Genomic DNA, 20,928 nt, shown 5'->3' on the forward strand with positions numbered 1-20,928 from the left:
ATGAGAACAGACCTAAGAGGCCCCACAGGGATTTGGAAAGTAGAAAAGAATGGGGCTGTCTCTAGGTCTGGGTTTGCTTGGAAGACTCTCAGGGCAATAGGTTAATTCTAGGAGTTAACGAACAGCTGCCGTGTGCCAGGAGCTGTGCAAGGTTATCGCATGTAAAGAGCAATGCTGTCAATTTCCTCTTACTCAGGACACTTGGTGGTAAGAGGAATTAGACTAGTTAACCTGTGGACAAGGCTTAATAGGAATAAAAAGCTTTCACAAACATTTTCTCATTAATTAACTGTGAAATCTGAAACCTACCCAGTATCTGTGGTATTGTAAGGATGTTTGAAAATAAAAGAAAGGGACTTACCTGCCAGTTCAAGCTTAGCTCTGGCTTCTTTGTCTTTGGCAATAAATCTGTATTCACCCTGGTCACGGGGCTTAATGTCACAAATCTGTAGCCTGTGTATCTTTCCTTCACTCATCATCTGGTGTTTGTCACTCTGGACAATAATCATGTTGTTTTTTAGCCACTGGACTTCCACCTTATCTTTGTTGAGCTCAGCTAAAAAGACAACATCAGTACCAGGGGCTTCAAGGATGTCTTGGGGAGGCCTGATGATCTCAACAGGGATTTCTGAAAAGAAAATGTGAAACAAATACAAACATGTTTGTATTGGGATTAAAAACATACTAGTATTAAAAATCGTCCTTTCACTTAATATGTACCTTCCACAAAGAGTCTAGCTCGAGACCTCCTGTCTTCTACTCCACAAGCATATTCACATTCATCATCCAGCCTGCAGTCTTTTATAATGAGTCTATGTATTCTGCCATCTTTTTCAAATTTGTATCTAAAAGAAGAGATTGAATTATTGGTTAGCTTGCATAATGACCACTAAATTGGCAAACTTGTATATATAGCTACAGAAATAGAGACTGAGAAGCTCTCACGTACTTTTTGCCTTCTTTGATTTCTCTCCCGTTTCTGTACCATTTTACATTTGCTTTCTCTCTGGAGAGCTGGCAGGAGAAGACAGCATCGTCAAACTCAGTGACTGTCTGGTCTTCCAAGTGTTCCACAAATTCTGTAGGGGCTTCTATGATGAGAAGTTCAGCAACAGATTTATCTTGTCCAGCAGTGACAATGTATTCACCTTCATCTGGGAAGCCACAGTCTTTAATGATTAGAGAGTGCTTGTATTTATCAATTCTGTACAAAACACGGTTGTCAAAAGCCACCTCTTCTCCGTTTTTGGTCCAGTTCAGTCTTACATTGAGACGGTTCACCTTGCACCAGAATGTGACAGATTTCTTCTCCATTGTTTCAATATCTTTAAGAGGCTCAGTGATCCTAAGGTCTTCCTCTGTTGGAAAGGAGAAGAAGAGTGTTGATTTTAATTGTTTTCATAATAGAAATTGATTTTTAAAATCCCTAATGTCAAATAAGTGACTTACCGTCTACGATTAGATCGGCTGCACTCTTAACATTTTCACCTCTGTGATTGGTCAGAGACACATTATAGTTGGCTTGATCATCTAATTGTGCATCTCTAATTCTGAGGGTGTAGACCAGGTCTTTTTGGAGAATAATGTATTTTGAACTATCAAATATGACTTCTTCATTTCTGAACCATTTGGCTTTGGCACCTTCGGTATTGACCTCACAGTTAAAGACAGCTTCTTGTTGTTCCTTCACACGGGTGTTCTTCAGAGGAACTATGATCCTGAGTTTTTCTGAAAGCAATCAACAAGATTTTATAGTATGAAGAAGTACTAATGTGGTGCAAATATAAGTAAATCCAAGAAGCACAAACAAACTTACCAATTACTGTCAAGTGAGCGGCTGCTCTGGCAGCCCCAACCATGACTACATAAGTGCCCATATCTTGTAATGTGGCATCTTTCACAACTAGGATCCTCTTTTTGCCATCAGCAATTATGTCATATTTATCTCCAGATTCAAGTGTCTTATCATCTCTCTTCCACTGGACTGCAAAGCTTTCCTTTGATATAGAGCAGACAAATTCAGCCTTTTCTCCTTCAAGTATTTCAACGTTTTGAGGCTTTGAGATAAATTCAGCAGCAAGTTCTGGAAAGAAAAAGTTGCAAGATATTGAAAAATTAAGCATTTGTACCTTACATGCAACAAGTATGATTTTCTTAAAATACAATAGTATTCACTGTAATTTTCATACCGTGAACTTTGACTTTGCCATCGGTTCGAGAACTTGGGAGTCGGCAGTTGTAGTTGCCAGTGTCTTCCAGGTGAGCATTCTGAATGATCAGGCTTCTCTTTCGTCCAACAGTAAGTATTTCATATCTTCCTGTTTCAATGATCTCTTCATCTCCTTTGTACCAAATTACTTCTGCTCTGGGCTTGGAGACCTCGCAAACCAGTTTTATAGTGTCTGTTTCACTAACTTCAATGTTGGTAAGATTTTTTGTAAAGACAGCTTCTTCTTCTGCAAGAAGAGTTAAAAACAAAAAACATTGAATTAAACCGGAAATTTTTTTTTTCCCAACACATATACTCCTGCAAAGAAAGACTTCATTCTTACCCAGGACTGTCAGCATGCCAGAAGTTTGCGCTGTCCTTACTTCACAGGAATATTCTGCTTCATCAGCCAGTAGACATTTGTTGATGACAAGAATGCGGACTGCTCCCTTAGATATGATGTCATATTTTTTGCCCTTTTTAATTTCAGCACCATCTTTAAACCACTGAACCTATATTTAAGATAAATAAATACCTTTATCAGTTCTGTTGTTCCTTCACATGTGTGTCCTTAAGAGGAACTATGATCCTAAGCTTTTCTAAAAGCAGTCAATAAGACTTTACATTATGAAGAAGAACCAAAGTGGTAAATATAACCAAACCCCAAAAAGCAAGAACAAACTGCTTCAATCATTAAGTGAGCAGCTGTGATACTACTATCAGTTATTAAAAATAATGGGATCATGTATTAGAGCCGTAGAGGGCCTTGGATTTCATGCAGACCAACCCCTTTGTTTTCCAGGACTCAAAGTTGACTCGCCAATGGTAGTTAATGGCAACCAGGAGTACTGAGTTGAGACATATGAAATTGCTGGTATTTGATTTTTTTTTATTTGATTGTTTTTAACCTAAGAAAACATCAATTTCATATGGTTCAAATTAATAATATCTAAATCTCCTGATTGCAAGTCCAGTGCTTTTCAAGTAACAGCAAATGAATAATAGTAATACTAAAAAGAGAACAATTAAATCAAGTATGTATCTCACACTAAAGTAATAATCATTAATCTAAAAGTAAAGTGATGACTACAGAGAGGTTTGATTCATTTTTTTTTTTTTTTTTCATTTTGGTCAGACCAAAAGTAAACAAAGTTATCAGAAAACACAAGTTAGCAACCACACAATCACAGACCTTGGCATTTTCTCGGGAAATTTCACACTCAAACCGAGCCATTTCTTTTTCTTTAACTTGAAGATCGGTGAGTGGTCTTAAGAAGTCCACATGAGGAGCTGTAAGAGAAGGTCATCAGAATTCAGAATGAGGTTTCTAGAAATTCACTCTGACATACTATGGTGCTTTTGCAGGCTTTTTCATATTAGCAGGCTACAGCTGATTTGGAAATCACTTGGAGCTGCCATTCAGTTGTGATACTTTGCATTTTACATATCTCTTAGTTTTCATAAAATTATGTGGCATAATATATGTCCAACTAATTCTTCCTATCTATCTATCTCTCTATCTATCTATTGCCAGCTCAGTTCTGAATGATAGCTGGAGGAAAAATCTTCATTGATACTACTCCAGAGTTGAAAGTTGATATCGTCAAAGGAAACACCAGTAGCAAAGAATCGTTATCTTATTTAAGGCAGGCAGCATAATCTTTGGGAAATTAGAAGAATTCAATGATAGTGCAGCTTGAAAAGCTATGATCAGTCTTGTCTATGGCTAAGAGACATGAGTTTGCAATTGAAATCACATACATTCAGCTTTTTTGGTGTGTGTCAGCTTCAAAGAGGTCACGTATAAGTCAGGTATAAAGTCCATTAGTGTGACAAAACAACATGCTTTGAATGGAAGGGTGATTTTTTTTTTTTTTTAAATCTCTGGTTTCATTTATCTCCAGAATTAAGTTGGTGGATATATAGGATTGGAGAGCTGCCCACATGCCCTTCCTTCTTTCAGGGTTCCTTGTGAGTCCTTCCCAAGATGCCCTTTCTTGATCAATGAAATTCTGGGACACAAGTGCTGGCTAATAGGCTTGAAGATATGCTCATTGTTGCTGAGCCTTCTTAGAGTAGGGATAAAGTAGGTAACAAAGGTAAGAAGGAGACCCAAGAAGCTATTCTGTCATAAGCGAAAGCAGAGCAGCCACAAACTGGAAAGAATAAAACAGACCAAGATGCATGGAAGCACAATCCAAGCCACTATGAGCTGTTGACAGATGGGAAGCAACTAAACCAATAGAAAATACTGCACAAAAATAAAGACACTAAAATATTATTGCTGGACAAATGAATGAATGAAAAAAATGAGCTAGCATGTGGCATTCTGAAAAAAGACGTTTTATTTTCCACCAGAGGAATAAGTAGTGCTAAAAACCATTAGTGCTCTCTTCATTTATAGGACTCAAAGGATACAGGCTTCTCTCCATCTTCTCTTCCATTCTTATTCTCAGAGACAGCATTATGTGAATGGGATTTATCATATTACAGCAGACCTCTAGTGTGCTCCTATTCAGACTGAAATTTCATGATCACTTTCTAGTGGTTCGTCATACCTGAAAATTCATTTTCCTTCCAAGTGGAAATTGCTTTCATTTCCTTTCCTTTCTTTTTTATGACACCCTTCTTGTCTTTTTAAATTCAATTTGTCCTCATCTGTATTGGGATATTCCTGCAGTAGGCTTACCCCATGTAGACAAAGAGCACATCTCTCACTACTCAGTGAGAAGCAGAGCAAAAAGTGATCACTCGGCCCTTCTCAGACCAGATGTAGTGGAAGGACCTCTCTCTCTCTTTTTTTAAACACATAAAATATCATGTTACGTCAGTATTGATACTGTAAGTTACCAAGAAATGCGGTTAGGCCAAGAAGGGCATGCAAAAAGTGGGTTTTTTTTGTTGTTGTTGTTATCAAAGAGTTGCAAGTGAAAAGTGCTGTGTAAGAATACTTACGCACGACGTTCAGGTTACAGGAAGTCTTAAAATCCTTAGCATCGCATGTGTATGTTTTAATATCCTCTGGGGTGCAGCCGTGTATAATAAGTTTCCTGACCCTGCCATCAGCAACAATTTCATACTTCTTGCTTTTGAGAATTTCTGTCCCATTTTTGAACCATTTCACCTTAGCATTTTCTCGGGATACTTCACACTCCAATACCGCAGTGGCTTCCTCTTCGACTGTCTGGTCCTCAAGAGGCTTAGTGAATTCAACTGGGGGTTCTGAAAGAATCATACTAATTAGCCAAGGTATTTCTCCTTTCCTTCTCTAAGAGTTTCAGCACCTCCTCAATTTTCCTCTCGTATCTTGAGGGCTTTTCTGTTTTTAAGTTTCATTTGTAAGTTTTGATTCCACTCAGATGTTTTCGTCTAATAATGATGTTTCATCATTATTTTAATATACAGAGGAAAAGCATTTTTAGAAAATATGAAACATCAAGGAAATAATAGCCAACTCTTGGTTAAGAGAGTGATAGATACCTATTGATAATAATTCTTCCTCCAGCTGTTTATGAAATGCAGTAAAAACAGTGGGGATGGAAAAAGGAAGTAAAACCTATTCTAGCCAATTTTGGCTTTTTTTTTTTTTTAGTAGTCTGTGAACTATTTTGTTAAGCCAAAAAGTAAAATTAGACTTTCTGATATTTGGTGGACTTTAATGATCTGTGGTACTTACCATATACAGATAGTTGAGAGTTGGCATTATTTATGAACCTCTGCATTATACATGTTTTAAAAAATAAGCCATGTGATTACCTTTCACGAAGAGGTTGGCTTGCGTTTTGAAATCTTTTGCTACTAGTTGGACTTCTCCAGCATCTTCTAACTTTACATCCCTCAGAGTAAGTGTATGAACTCTTCCTTCTGAACGTGTGACCACCTAGTTTTTTGAAAAAAAAAAAAAAGGTGCAGTTTAAGAATATATGCATGGTAACTAAATTTATCATGGTGATCATTTTGAAATCTATAGAAATATAGAATCACTATGTTATGTACCAGGAACTAATATAGTATTATAGGTCAATTATACTTCAAAAACAAACAAACTCACAGAAGAAGAGATCAGATCTGTATTTTCTCGGGGTGTGGGGTGAGGATGGGGGTTCACTGGATGAAGGCAGTCAAAAGGTAGAAACTTCTATTTATAAGATAAATAAGTACTAGCGATGTAATGTACAACATGATAGATATAATTAACACTGCTCTATGTTACATATGAAAGTTGTTAAGAGGGTAAATCCTAAGAGTTCTCATCATAGGAAAACAATTTTTTTCTATATCTTTAATATCTATATGAGATAATGGATCTTCATGAAACATTATGGTAATTATTTCATGATATACGTAAGTCACATCATTGTGCTGTACACCTTAAACTTATACAGTGCTGTACGTCAATTATATATCAATAAAACTGGAAGAGAAAAAGAATATAAAAGAAAGAATTGGAGGTTCTTCTAGTTCTACCATCCAAAAATTCCATAAGACACTGTGCCCTGTCATACAGATTGACTTTGCTTCACAGTTCACTTACAGTTAAGAATAATGTCAAAATGTTTCACCAGTGGAACTGTTTATTATGCTGGTGTAAAAAAAAGAGTCAGGAATAAAATTTCATATAAAGGTTTTTCCTTGGTGAAGAGCTGGGCGTGGTTATTAATATAACTACTTTAATAATTGAGAAAGCCAAAAATATAATAAGGGAAAATAAATAGGAGAAGGTAATTAAGATATGTCCTAGGAATACAGCTACTTATTCAAGGACATGGTGTTTGAATGGGAGAAAAATCGTTTCTGTGATGACGTTTCAATATAAATTTTGAATTTAAAATTTGTACTGTGATTTAGGGCTATTTTAAAACGTATCTCAGGTTCTAATCCACCAACAGGTATGTCTTATCTGTTAACATGTTGTTTTATCATTGAAATTCCTCTGAGGCTACTCTAGAATATTCTGTTACTGAGAACTTGGCTCAGAACACAGTGGTTCTTAGGAAATAGCTCATATGCAGTATACACTGATTATGTTAAAGGGAAAAAAACTAACAGCTACTTTATAAAAATAAACCAACAATGTGAATGCTGAAGATTTTGTGGTAGATTATGTAAAGATAATGTTAGAGATTATTCCTTTAAAATATTGTTAACTTATAATGGAAGCATATTACTATAATACAATAGGCATTATGACTGTGACCAAGCTATTAAAGTTTAAATACAAAATTCTCAATGCCCATTTAGGACTTAGCAGTCTTTTCCTGGACTGATGGCCAAAGGGGGGAAAAAAACCACAACTCATTTCTGAAATTTTCTCTTTCGATTTTCTATTCTAATAATGTGTTTTTGTTTGGTTGCAGAATGTTTAGCCTCCAAAAACCATACCAAAGTGAAGATGAAAGGTCTGAATTAAATTGATAATAGCTAGTTTGTTCTGATAGACTTAATTTAAACAAAACTTGCAAAATGTAGTAAAATGACTTTATTTCACAGTTTATATTTAAGTTCTTTATAAAAAGAGACTTTTAATAATATACCAGCAAGTTTACAAAAGGCTGAATTATTTTAGGTGGCTAAAGTAAAAGATTAAAATTCCTATGCCAAGAGAGACACAAAAAGGCCCAATAGAATTATAGTAAGGTGATCCTTTCTAACCTGAGAAAAAAGTTCCGTGACAATAAGATAAATGTGTGTGTGTGTGTGTGTGTGTGTGTGTGTATTTTAGTAAAAGAAATGTAACTCAGATTTTTAGGAGTCTACATTTTAATTTAAAATAGCATAGTTTTTATATATACTACTATAAATAAAATAGATAACTAATAATGACCTACTGTATAGCACAGGGAACTCTACTCAATACTCTGTAATGGCCTATATGGAAAAAGAATCTAAAAAAGAGTGGATATATGTATGTGTATAACAGATTCACTTTGCTGTACACCTGAAACTAACACAACATTGTAAATCAACTATACTCCAATAAAAATTTAAAAAAATAAAAAATAAAATAAAATAAAATAGTATAGTTTTTACATTAGAAATAATGGCTGATCTTTAATAAAAGCTCTTAATTTGAGCAAAAAATATTTAGTAGCAAAAGAATAATATCATTTGTCGTTAAGTAGTGTTCCTTTATTCAAATCATGAATTTACAGATCTAGAAAGGATTTTGCAGTCAACCAATTCTCTGCCTTTAGACATGAAAGCAGTTAAAGCACACTTAATTGGACAAATGTATATTTTTAAAAAGCAAACTTGAAGGTGGAGATGCCTCCATCACCCAGTTCAGTATTTAGAAGACCTCACGGTGAGGACAGTTTCCTCATATTAAACTTTATTCTCTTGCTGCAATTTGAACGTATGGCTGCTTTTTCTATCCTTGGTAACAAAGGAGATCAACTGGTCATTATTGTCAGTATAGCAGGCAGATTTTGTCTCTCAGATGACTGTTAACTGAATCACCTTTCAATCACTTTGGTAGAATACTAGTTTTTTGTTTGTTTGTTTGTTTGAGAACAGTTGTTCAAAGGCATTTTCCTTCTAATACTTTAATCAACTTTGTGGTTCTTTGTTAAACTGAATCCCTTTTGAATTACATTCCTATAATTCTTAACAGCTTGATTTAAACTGAAAGCTTGATGCCACATTTGATACTCTTTCTAAAAATATTGAAAAAAAAACTGACAGAGAACAATGAAATGCCCTGTGCTTTCTTTCCAACCCACGTTGGGCATTTTCTATAATTTTATTTCAAGAATTCAAAATTAATGGTGAATTATAAAGATAATTTAGACACACACACATTGTCTTAGGGGGCAAAATACATAGCTCAATTTGGGTAAACTGTATTTTGGGCCTATCTGAATAATCACTCTGGTTTTTACTTATGGGTGAAATTTGGGGTAACACCAGAAGCTAGTTATTCCCTAAAACTTCTTAAAGTATATTTGTTCATACATGTGGGTAATCACAGAGCCCTTCTTTCTTGCCAGCACCATCCGTTGCACTTTAAATAGTCCACTTGCATTCCAGAATTTGCACAGCTCAAAGCACTTGAAGGTTAAAAATAGCTTTGGAGAAATGCTTGAAGAGCAGATATCTGCCCAGAAGTTATCTCAACTACTTGATCAACTGTCTGAAATGGAATTTCCATCCTCTCCTCTTAATCTTCTTATATGCAGAACACTAGATAGCATGGAGAGAATTAGCCATAAAACTTAATCTGTACCCTCCTTAGCACGCATCGAATCAGAAAGCCTTTTTTTTTTTTTTTAAAGATTTATTTTTTTATTGATTAATTGATTGATTGATTGATTGCTATGTTGGGTCTTCGTTTCTGTGCTAGGGCTTTCTCTAGTTGTGGCAAGTGGGGGCCACTCTTCATCGCGGTGCGGGGACCGCTCTTCATCGCGGTGCGCGGGCCTTTCACTATCGCGGCCCCTCCCGTTGCGGGGCACAGGCTCCAGACGCGCAGGCTCAGTAATTGTGGCTCACGGGCCCAGCCGCTCTGCGGCATGTGGGATCTTCCCAGACCAGGGCTCGAACCCGTGTCCCCTGCATTATTGGCAGGCAGATTCTCAACCACTGCGCCACCAGGGAAGCCCCCAGAAAGCCTTTTTGATCCTTCCTGTCTTTCGATGAATTAAACTATCACTGATAGCTAATGAGTGTTTGCCTTTTCTTCAAAAACCTAAAACTTGATCGTACTTAAAATGTTAATTTCCATTTCAATAAAAATATCATCAGGTTAAACCCAACAAAAATGAGAAGAATCTGCTTTACAATTTCAGCAGAAATCAGGCTTGAGTAGGGAAAAGAAAGGGAAAGGGAGACGAGGGGACGTAGGAAAGCAAAGAACAAGGGACACACACGTGAAGATGAAAGAACTGAGGGAAAAGGAAGAGCAAGGCAAGGCAACGGCACTCCTGCTTCTTACCTTATCGCTGGGCTCTAGTTTCTTCCCTCTGAGGTACCATTCCACTGGGATATCCTCATAAGACAGCTCGCAGTGGAAGGTGGCTGTTTCTCCTGCAGTCACTGTGACATCCTTTAGAGGCCTCAGAAGACCAATGACTCGTGCTTTGCGAGAGGAAGGAAAAAGCCGTGGGTGACTCATTTTGTAATTCCAAAAGGATAAATACAGATTTAGTTATTAATCTCCATGGTTGCTCTCTTCAAGAAGGAAAGAGTCACAGGACTGCCCACTGTTCTCACTCCCATGTGGACGTGGCCCCTTGGTGCCCAGAAGGGGAGAGCTAGTGGCCTGAGAGTGGGTATCTGTAGGGGCCCTTTCGTTCTGATATGTAAGGTCAGCGGGAAATTAGTGCTGCATCTGTCTCTGTGCCGGGTGTCAAGTTCCTCTTGCTACGTAAGGTATGCAACTTCCAAAATAACCAAGCCTCTGATTGGGAGAGGACAAGGGCCGCTCAATCTCATAGCCTGTCCAATCCATAAACACTTTTGCACCTTCCAAAAATGTTAGCCTGAAATGAGTCTGAAATGCCCACACAGCAAAGTTTTTCTTTATGGTGCTATACTTGTACAGCCACTTGAAGGATTTCTTTAAGGGTCTTTAAGTGTTCTGAGTTAGATTCTTGTTCTATGAATATCTACTTTGAGTGAAAGGATTACGAAGTGGGAGATTCTGACTTAATTTTCTTTTGTTCAAATGGCAAGGTCAGTGAAATTTCCAAAACTTTAGAATCTGAACCACAGTTGTATGAGGATGACAAAAAGTAAATACAAGAAAGCCAGTTTCTATACTTTAAAAATGTTTTCTAATTAATTGAATAAATCCAATTAATTTCACTCACATCCATTTGCTGCAGAACTATACAATTTGTTTTCAGCAGAAACACATAATACTTACGTTTTACTCGGAGGTGGGCACTAGATTTAACATTGGCAGCTTGGAAATCTACCCCACCGGTCTGGTCCAGGCGGCAGTTGTGCAAAATAAGGAAGTGCATTTTGCCTTCTTCCTTGATCTCACACTCCTGTACCCAAAGAAAGAAAAGGTTTTGTAGGCAATCATCTTCTTCGGTATTTTTTTCTGAGGATATAATATCTTAATTAAAGGAATTTACAAATAACTGGTGAGGTGACTATATAATTTTGAGTTTTGTGAAAGAAAGCTAACAAATATTATTCATGAAGGCAATGTTTATTTTAGCCGCATCATTTTGAACCAACTAGCAGCATCACAGAATATCTACAGCCTCATACCACTATGCTGGGTCAAAAATAATGCAAGTGTACCTGTCCAAGCCCATTCATAGACCCTAATAGCTCTCTTTGGTTTGAGGTTAAAGAACCTGATATGTTTTAAATGCCTTGCGTGCAGTCTGACTTTTCTCCTGTCCTTTTCTATTTCATACAGCTCCTCTAGGTGTTGACAAGTTCAGAAATAGCCTTACAGGTGTTTGGAGTAGTGCCTCTCCCTTGAGTTTCCAGTTGGCGTGGATATCATCTTCCGAGATTTCGGTTTCAAAGCGGGCCGTCTCAGTCTCCATCACCTCCACGCTGTACAGGGGTCGCACCAGTTTAATTTCCCGATCTAGAAAAGTGCAGGGTCAGCATGTGTCATTGGCCTCTGGCAGAAATAACTCCAACAGCTTCAACAGTGAAACTCGTGGAAATTTCCTTACCCTCAATCTCAAGGTTTCCTGAGGTCTTATCTGTCCCACAGTCACAGGTGTACTGTCCAATATCTGATTTCAAGGCTTTCTTTAGGATTAGCATGCGCTTCTTGCCATCTGCCTTAATAACAGCATTTTTAGATGGCTTTATCTCCTGTCCATCTTTAAACCATTTCACCGGTGCATCTGCTTTGCTAATTTCACACTGTAGAATCACTTCATCTTTCTCTGTGCCAGTGTAATCTTGAAGCTTTCCTGTAAAGTATGGATCTCCCTCTGCAAGTAAAGTATAAGTGAAAAAATTTTATTAACCACTTAAGGAGATGACAGTCTCTTGGAAAGTTTAAGAGGCAGCTCACAGAGGTCTGGGTATGTTTAGAAATTGCACCATGCTTCCACAAACATTTAACATGTTTATGTTCAAAAGTTCTCTAAAAGTTAGAAACAGAATCAATGCCTGGGATTTATCAAAATCTAATCCATCTATATTATATTTTGAACTATTTTATTAACAGTAGTTTGAAAGACACAATGAAATTTAGCTTCAAACCTAATTATGTGTTCCTTCAGTATTCAGATGAATTTTTAATTTCTTAGCAAATCTCTTATGACTAGTTTACCTGTAAGCTTTCAGATTCACATTATTAGTTTTTCTTATATCAATCGTTTGCCTTTGATAGTTTCTATATATGTTAGACTTTATATATAATCTGCCTAATACTAAGGGCCCAGGAAAAACAATGAGCTTTATTAATGTAAGTTCTGTGATTCCTAGGGACTTGAAAAACATTTTTCTGAAATAATTTTGATAAAGTGAGGGGAGAAGAAGTATTTATATTCCTATTTTAAACATGACAGGGCTCAATAATTAATTGAGTTTTAATTCTGATTTGAACTGGCTATTTTGTGAGCCAGAGTCTATCCCTTTAAAATCCTCATATTTTTAGGTAAAAACATTTGAGAAACAAGCCTAATAATATACCTGATAGTTTCTTAAGGACAGGTGTTGCTTTCATGCAATATAACCCTTGAAATAATTTTATATAGTAGATACTCCACAAATTTCTGATGAATTGAATGAAATAAAATTAAATTGAAAAAAAAAAAAAGCACCTACCTAGTACAGTGAGTTTGGCTTCTGAACTTAACCCCATAGCTTCTACTTTAATTTGAGAGGTGTCATCAATAGAGAGGTCTTTGAATGTGATGGAATGGGTTTTCCCTTCATCATGCTTTGAGACCAACTTGCTGGTATGCAGGCGCTGGTCGTTCTTGAACCAGTGAACACGAATGTTATCATGGGACAGCTCCACAGTAAACACAGCACTTTCCCTCTCTTTGGCTGTTACATCCTTGAGTGGGGTGAGGAATTTGAGTTGGATTCCTATCAAGAAAAAACAAAAAAACAAAAAAACCCTTATTAATTCCAGTCCTTACAGGAGGATATATAAAAGCAAAAAAAAAAAAAAAAAAAAAAAAAGCAATTAAAGTTGGCCTATCTGATAAAACTGTTTACCTTCAATGATCAGTTTGCCACTTGTGTGCTTATCTTCAGCTTCAAATATGTATTTTGCTTCATCTTCAAAAGCAGCAGATTTGATCACCAGCGAATGCCTAGTGCCATCCTTAAGAAGCTCAGTTTTGTCATCGCCTGTGATTATCTGGGTTCCTTTCAGCCAACGGTATGTTTTGGGCTCCCTGGATACTTCACACTCAAACTTAGCCTCATCTTTCTCAAAGACTTTAACATCACTGAGAGGCGTGATGAAGATAAGTGGCAATTCTGAAAAAAGAAGAGGGTGTGAATGAAGCCAGAATATGATTCCATTCGTCAATTCTGGGTCTCATGAGAAAGCCTGGCAAAGAAAATACAGAAGGGTGGCTGGCAGGTGGAGTGTACCTTTCACTTTCAGATTGGCTGCAGATTTAGCGTTGGCGGCTTGGAAGGAGACCTTGCCTGTCATATCCAGCCGGCAGTTATAAAGGACCAGAATATGCTTCTTCCCATCTTCAATGATTTCACAGTCCTGTTTGGAGTGAGGTTAGGAGGAAAGAGAAGGAGAACATCATTTTCATCACTGGTTATTCCTACAAATAATCAAGACATTTCATACCAGAAATGTATCATTTTTCACCAACAACCAAGCAAGCCCCCCGCCTGTGTGATCAGATCATTGTGACTTACAGGGGAAGCAGTTAAAGGCTCTCCTTTTAATTTCCACTGGCCATGGACATCTGGTTCAGAAAGTTCGATTTCAAAGCGAGCTGTGTCACCCACAAACACTTCTACTCCATGCAGAGGTTTTTCCACTTTTATTAGCTGGGCTGAAATTATACAGACTTTTGTTCGAATGACTGAACAAATAAACTGCAGCTTCAGATAGGGCACATGTAAAAATTTCACGCAACTCACCCTCAACAGTGACATTTGCTTTTGTCTTGTCTGTGCCACAGTCACACATGTATTCGCCTTTGTCTTTCAGTTCTGCCTTTTTGATTTTTAAGATGCGGCGCAGGCCATCTGCCTTGACAGAGTATTTGGGTGAAGGTACAATCTCTTCCCCGTCTTTAAACCATTTCACTGGAGCATCTTTGCTCACTTCACACTTCAGAATAATCTCATCCTTCTCGACTCCAGTCTTCTCGTGTAATTTCATAGTGAAGTAGGGATCGGCCTCTGTAAAAGACATTCAGCAGATGATCAGAAGAACGTGAAAATGAAAGGTAATTAAAGAGTTACAGGTTGCAAAATGTTTAACGATTACCCACTCCCACCATCGAAAAACTGGCTCTCTGGTTATAGTTGGTCACATATACCTAAGACCTTCAGATTTGCTGTGGAGCTCAGGTCCTGAACCTGAGCTTTGATCTGGGATATATCATCCAGTGTCACTTCTCTCATTTCCAGCTTGTGAAGCTTGCCCTCCGATGAGATGAGTACAGTTCTGCTTGTGTGGAGTTTGGCATCATTTTTGAACCAGACTACGTGCATTTTTTCATGTGAAAGTTCACAGACAAAAGTTGCGGTTTCACCTTCTTTCACTGTTTGATCTTCCAGAGGTGATATGAATTTCAATCTTATACCTGCAATGCAAGGTAATATGCTCAGAAATACAATTTAGTTCAGAAATATTCCACTCTAATCTGTCTGGTAGAAAGAATCTGTTTCACATGGCATTTACTGAGTCACCTTTTCAAATGGAGCTATCCTCCATTAAAAAAAAATTAAGGGTTTTTTTTTTTTTTGATGGCAATGTGAAAAGAAAGTCATGGGGCCAATGGTCACTTACAGCTGTTAGAACTTGGTGTTCTGTCTTTAAAGTCAGATATTCATGTGCCTAACTATGGGATGTTAGAGGCAGGTCTCACCAGCTCTCACCTGTAACAAATAATTGTGCTGAGGTCTTCTTGCCCTCCATTTCAGCAGTATAGACCCCTTCGTCATCAAACTGAGAATTATTGATGACAAGAATGTGTTTCTTTCCATCAGTAATGATATTAAACTTGTCAGATGACTTGATTATATCAGGTCCTTTAGACCACATAACATTTGCCTCTCGAGTGAGGACACATTCAAATCGAGCCTGTCGCTTTACTGGGACCGTGACATCCTTCAGGGGCACGGCAAAGTCAAGTTCGATTTCTGAAAATCAAACATTAAGAATGAGGTTTTTCAGAATGCAGAGGACTATAACATGAAGTTGGGCACACTCCACGAGTTCTAAAGGCCAATACCTTTTACTGTCAGAATGGCAGTCGTGACTGCATTAAGTGCCTGGTAAAGAACTTCACCGGCCTGATCCAGTTTGACTTTGTGCAAAGTCAAGAAGCGTTTTCCACCATCTGCCTTGATTTCACACGTCTGAAAAATGGCAGTTTTAGTTAGCATTTGAATGAGATAGAATGTTTCAGATACAGATTTCTACAGTCATAAAAATAACTGTAAAACTACTAATAAAAATAAGGAAAAGTGTTTTGTCATAAAATTTTTTAAAAATTGCCAAGCTGTCCACAAATAACGCATCAAATTTCTCCCCCTCTTTGAGACTTCAGAAGCTGGAAGTAACTCCATCATTACTGAACCAAATCTGAATGTCAAACCCGATTATAGAATGTAGTTATTTTATATGACTAACAACTTATTTTTTTTTTATTGATGTATAGTTGATTTACAATGTTGTGTTAGTTTCTGCTGTACAGCAAAGTGATTCAGTTATACATATGTATACATTTTTTAATGTTCTTTTCCATTCTGGTTTATCACAGGATATTGAATATAGTTCCCTGTGCTATACAGTAGGACCTTGTTGTTTAACCATTCTGTATGTAATAGTTTGTATCTGCTAACGCCAAACTCCCAATCCATCCCTCCCCAATCTTGCCTCCCCCTTGGCAAGTCTGTTCTCTCTGTCTGCAAGTCTGTTTCTGTTTTGTAGATAGGTTCATTTGTGTATATGACTAACAACTTAAAATTAGAAATTACTCACAGGTGAGGGTCTTAGAAGTTCTCCCTTCAGTTTCCACTCTCCGGGAATGTCTGCTTCTGAGATTTCTGCATCAAAGCTTGCACTTTCTTTCTCATAAATGGTAACATCCTCTATTGGTTTAAGCAATTCAACTTCACGATCTGCATTGGTAAAGGATGAAATACCATAAGGCTTTCAACAACCTAAAGATGCTTTCATGTGTGTGTGTGTGTGTGTGTGTGTACATTGTTTTGCCTCAGGCACATGTACAAAACTTATCTTTGAGAATAAAAGGTAAGATTTTTATACCTCCAAGTGTCAGCTTTGCAGTGTATCTTTTCCCTTCAATTTCCATTGCATATTCATCAATATCTTCTGGCATAGCATTCTTAATTTTGAGGTGTATATGATTTCCATCTCTTACTATCTCAGTCTTATCAGTTGGTTCCAAGGGGATTTCATCATATCCTTTGAACCACTTAATGTTTGGAGTATCCTTTGTTATGACACAGGTGAAAACAGCTGTCCCCTTGGGTTTCACATGCTGATCTCGGATGGGTTTCACCAGCCAGTCTCTAATGACTTCTGTATGACAGTGAGGTCAGAAAGATAATTATGATCTGAACAAGTAATATAAATAACTTCCTTAGTAAATTTCAGAAATAGGAAAAAATTCTCAAAACTGGACATGATTAATCTGCTATGATTTGATATTCCCCCTCTTAGATAAGGTGTAAGACTACTGATATCCTGATACTGGGAAATAAAATTCTCTCTTCTCTTTTCTTAATATAGTAATAAGGAGAACTAAATTTCCCAGCAAAGTACTAACCTACTACTTTCACGCAGGATGAGCACTCCAGGTTGTTGGCGTTTTCCACAGTCACTGTATATGTCCCTGCATCAGAGTCATCTGCATCACTGATGGTCAGGGCCCGCATCAAGCCAATGACACTGGGCACAATTTTGCCGGGTTTCTCCACCACAATCTTGCCATCCTTCCTCCAGACCACATCACGTTCTTTATTTAACTCGCAGCTCAAGTACAATGGCTGTCCTTTGACCACTGTGACTTCCTCTTCAAGCGTTTTTACAAAACGCACAGGAAGTTCTGTGGAGAATTGTGGTATTAAGAATCTGCAGAGACTTTTCAATATGTACAATATTTCCAATGAAATAGAACTTGGAAATAAGAGGTTTTGTCTAAAATGATAATAAAAGTTGCTATTGAGGTTTACTGTGTTAAGGTTTAATACAGACCGTATTCATAAGACTGGAAATTACCTTCAACAATCAGTTTCGCAGTGGAGGTCTTTTCCTTATTTCCCAGCCGTAAAACACAGGTGTATTCGCCAGCATCAGAAAGATGAACGTCAATGATATGCAGCTTTCTGTCTTTCCCATCAGCGATGAATCTGTGCTTTGGGCTCTCACGGATATTGCTACCATCTTTCATCCAGCTTGTTAATGCAGTGGAGGGGGAGACTAAACACTCAAAGATTGCAGAAGAGCCAACTGACTCAGATTCAGTCAAGACAATGTCTTCGATTCCTTTCACAAACTTCAGTGGCACAGCCTTCAGCTGGTAGGTGAATGGAGCTTCGGCAGGCGGTTTCTCTCCACCACTTCCTGGTCTTAACTTTTTCCTTTCAGCTTCTAGTGGTGAAGGAGTCTTTTTGGCTACACCTAATTCAAAATAAAATTAAAAGTTGAATTGGCATTTCCATAAGGTTCAGAAAGTGCATATCTGGCTGTCTGCTGGATGAAACCAGTGATAGAGCGACCAGAAGACAAGAAGAGAAAATTAAAGACTAGGCAACTGAAAGGTCAATTGAAGTTATCCTGCTTTCTTTCAGAAAGAAAATGGGGTGGCATAAGGAATCCATGAATAATAAATGCTCTTCATTTTCTCAAGTTTTAAAGCCAAATATATAATGTCCAGATTAGCATCTAATTACTTTATCTGTCATGTATAAATATCATGTATATGAAGAATGAAACTAGGAGCTTATAGGGTTTATTATGCTAAAGTATATATTTGATATATGTATTACCCACTTGAATAATATTAGAGGTATATTAGTTGCAATATCAGAAGACATACTAGTTTTTGCAGAATCAATTAGAAGTCATAAAGATTGATATAAATTTTGAATTTTTTCCCCCTCATATAGAAAGTTTCCCTTGAATGTAAAGTTTCCCAGAGTGAAAGGTCACAATTCAGGTACAGGGAAATGAATCTTACCTGTGATGGGAACTTTTGGCTTGGCAGCCTCCTCTTTCGGTGCTTTGGCTTCTGAAATAAAAATAAAACTCAGCATTTAAACAATTTTCAGACTTATTTCATGCTTAGTAGTAAACCACATGGGATGAGTCATGCTCTTTATTATAAATATTAATGAATAAAGAAAAATTAGATTTATATGACTTCCATGGAGAATATTTGGATATTTCCAAGAAGGCATATTCTGAGAATGATGTGACCAAGCTAAATTGCCAATCTTTTTAGGATTAAAAAATTAGTTTCAGCAAGTAATTCTTCTCCCATTTCTGGAAGGCTTACTCTTTCCTTGTGAAAAAGAGTTTTATTCTTGCCTAGCTATGTAAAGTATTTTATATGTTTATGTATGTGCTGGTTATGTGAACCAAGGAAATACGTTTTTGTCAACAAGGAATCAATGTAGGCAAAAGGGAAATGACCCAGAAGTTACTAAAGGGCTTTCTTTATTAAGTTGGGCCGATAAATCCAGAGAAGACTAAGGAAAAAGAAAGGGTCTATGTTCTACAAATGCACGGATTCCTTTGAAGATTTACCTTAATTAGACAACGAACTAAGGCAGAACCAAGACAGTTCCTATACTTAGAGTTTAATTCAGTTCACTCAGGGGCAGTATAAACTGTAGAATCAATTCCCTAGTGTCAGTCCCTGGGGATGTGAGAAAAGCTGTATTTTTACACATACTTAATTATCTCAATGGCAGTTATTGTCTTTCTCTGAACTAATAAAAGTTATCACATAGAAATCATAAAAGCTTAAAAGAATAATGCCCAAACCATAACTACAGTGACAAAATATGTTAATATAAATATTAAAATTAAACTCCAGCCGGAAGAACATAGTATATTGTCTCATGTTATTAAACACAATAAAAACCCAAATATTTCTATAGGGCTTACTAGGTACCAAGCACTGTGCTAAGTGTTTTGCATATATTTAATCCTCACAATAATCCTAGTAGGTAGTTATGGTTATTATTCTGATTTTACAGACTAGGAAATTAAAATTTAAAGAGATGAAGGAAGTAGCCAAAGATCAAATAGTCAGGACGTGTATTTATCAATGATCAATACATGTCAAATCATTTTTGGTTTTGAGATTATCACCTAAGTGATGAACTACTAATAGCTCATGTACAACTAATAAGTATTTTGTTTGTACCTGAGATAGCTGTACCACTGAGTTAGTACATTTAAGAAAATTATTATTGATCTAAATTCTTATATAGATTTAAAGGCTGAACTATGCAGTCCTTTTTTTTTTTTTTCTGTTCATTGTGGTAAAATATACCTAACATAAAATTTGCCATTTTAACCATAAAAGTTACCATTTTAACCATTTTTAATGCAACTTAATTCAGTTGCATTAAGTACATTCACAATATTATGCAACTATCAACACTATCCATTTCCAGAACTTTTTCATTATCCCAAAATGCAATCTTTAAAAACTGAGAAATGATTCCTGCAGGGCACATGGAAAATTTGAATCTCCATGGGATTCCTATATGTATGTCCTTAGAGAGTATCTGTACATCTTAATTTTCATCAGCACTGAACATATTCATTACTTAATCTCAAAAGCATATAAAGAAATGGTGTTTTGCAGGAATGTACATTCCAATTGAAACAAAATAGGCAGCCATGGGTGAGAGAGTAAGTTGCTATAGAGCAGCAGATGAAGAAAATTTAATTGAGAATTTATATAAGCTCCCACAATTGAAATGATGCCTATGTTTCAACAAAAAGAGAGCTTGATTTTTAATGAAGTTTTTATTAAGCCATCAAAACAAACAAGCGAAAAGAGAACCACAGAATAAGTACCTGCTTTCTCTCCAACGACTGGCACCGTCACTGGGGCAGCGATAGGGGCTGGTGCAGGCTCCAAAGGAGGTGGTTTGATTATTTTCACTTCTGTAGAAAGATGTCCATTGCATTAATGTATCCTTTGTCACTTCCTAAAATATCATTTGGTGGCCTATTTGCCTTCTCTGATGTAACTTTAAAATCTCCTAATAACTGGTTTTTCAGAGAACAATATATTCTAATTATAATAAAATCTATATACAATGTAATAATATATTTGACTATATGTAACATATTATATTAAATAAAATATAGCAATATAATCTAATAATACATTGGGACATTAGAAATCATTTGATGCATGTGGACTTTACTCCCTTTTTCTTATTAGCTACACATTAATTGTGTGAAACATGAAGGAATATGCTGTCAACATTGAGGATAAGCTTGCTTACCTGGTTCTGGCTTTGGTTTTGGTTCAAGTACAGGGAGAGGTACTGCTGGCTTAACTTCAGGCACTAAAACAATTCACAGT

At 36.8% G+C, this 20,928-nt stretch overlaps 1 protein-coding gene across 2 annotated transcripts in view; it reads right to left on the reverse strand.

The window, feature by feature from the left end:
* The window catches only part of TTN (titin), a 287,640-nt gene that overhangs the window by 94,871 nt on the left and 171,841 nt on the right, over positions 1-20,928 (reverse strand). For both annotated transcript variants that reach the window (XM_057551572.1, XM_057551571.1), the window contains 29 exons: positions 20,849-20,911; positions 20,412-20,501; positions 18,556-18,606; positions 17,595-17,996; positions 17,143-17,421; positions 16,620-16,895; positions 16,332-16,471; positions 15,580-15,706; positions 15,224-15,487; positions 14,662-14,928; positions 14,258-14,521; positions 14,030-14,169; positions 13,745-13,871; positions 13,361-13,627; positions 12,962-13,228; positions 11,854-12,120; positions 11,623-11,762; positions 11,076-11,202; positions 10,143-10,285; positions 5,966-6,089; positions 5,165-5,431; positions 3,402-3,499; positions 2,553-2,721; positions 2,190-2,456; positions 1,817-2,083; positions 1,450-1,728; positions 950-1,358; positions 721-845; positions 362-628 (listed from right to left, as the gene is read on the reverse strand). In XM_057551572.1, the coding sequence (XP_057407555.1) occupies positions 362-628; positions 721-845; positions 950-1,358; positions 1,450-1,728; positions 1,817-2,083; positions 2,190-2,456; positions 2,553-2,721; positions 3,402-3,499; positions 5,165-5,431; positions 5,966-6,089; positions 10,143-10,285; positions 11,076-11,202; positions 11,623-11,762; positions 11,854-12,120; positions 12,962-13,228; positions 13,361-13,627; positions 13,745-13,871; positions 14,030-14,169; positions 14,258-14,521; positions 14,662-14,928; positions 15,224-15,487; positions 15,580-15,706; positions 16,332-16,471; positions 16,620-16,895; positions 17,143-17,421; positions 17,595-17,996; positions 18,556-18,606; positions 20,412-20,501; positions 20,849-20,911 (5,973 nt within the window). The remainder of the gene's footprint in view (positions 1-361; positions 629-720; positions 846-949; positions 1,359-1,449; positions 1,729-1,816; positions 2,084-2,189; positions 2,457-2,552; positions 2,722-3,401; positions 3,500-5,164; positions 5,432-5,965; positions 6,090-10,142; positions 10,286-11,075; positions 11,203-11,622; positions 11,763-11,853; positions 12,121-12,961; positions 13,229-13,360; positions 13,628-13,744; positions 13,872-14,029; positions 14,170-14,257; positions 14,522-14,661; positions 14,929-15,223; positions 15,488-15,579; positions 15,707-16,331; positions 16,472-16,619; positions 16,896-17,142; positions 17,422-17,594; positions 17,997-18,555; positions 18,607-20,411; positions 20,502-20,848; positions 20,912-20,928) is intronic.

The sequence above is a fragment of the Balaenoptera acutorostrata genome, chromosome 8, assembly GCF_949987535.1.
Source record: "Balaenoptera acutorostrata chromosome 8, mBalAcu1.1, whole genome shotgun sequence".
NCBI lineage: Eukaryota > Metazoa > Chordata > Mammalia > Artiodactyla > Balaenopteridae > Balaenoptera > Balaenoptera acutorostrata.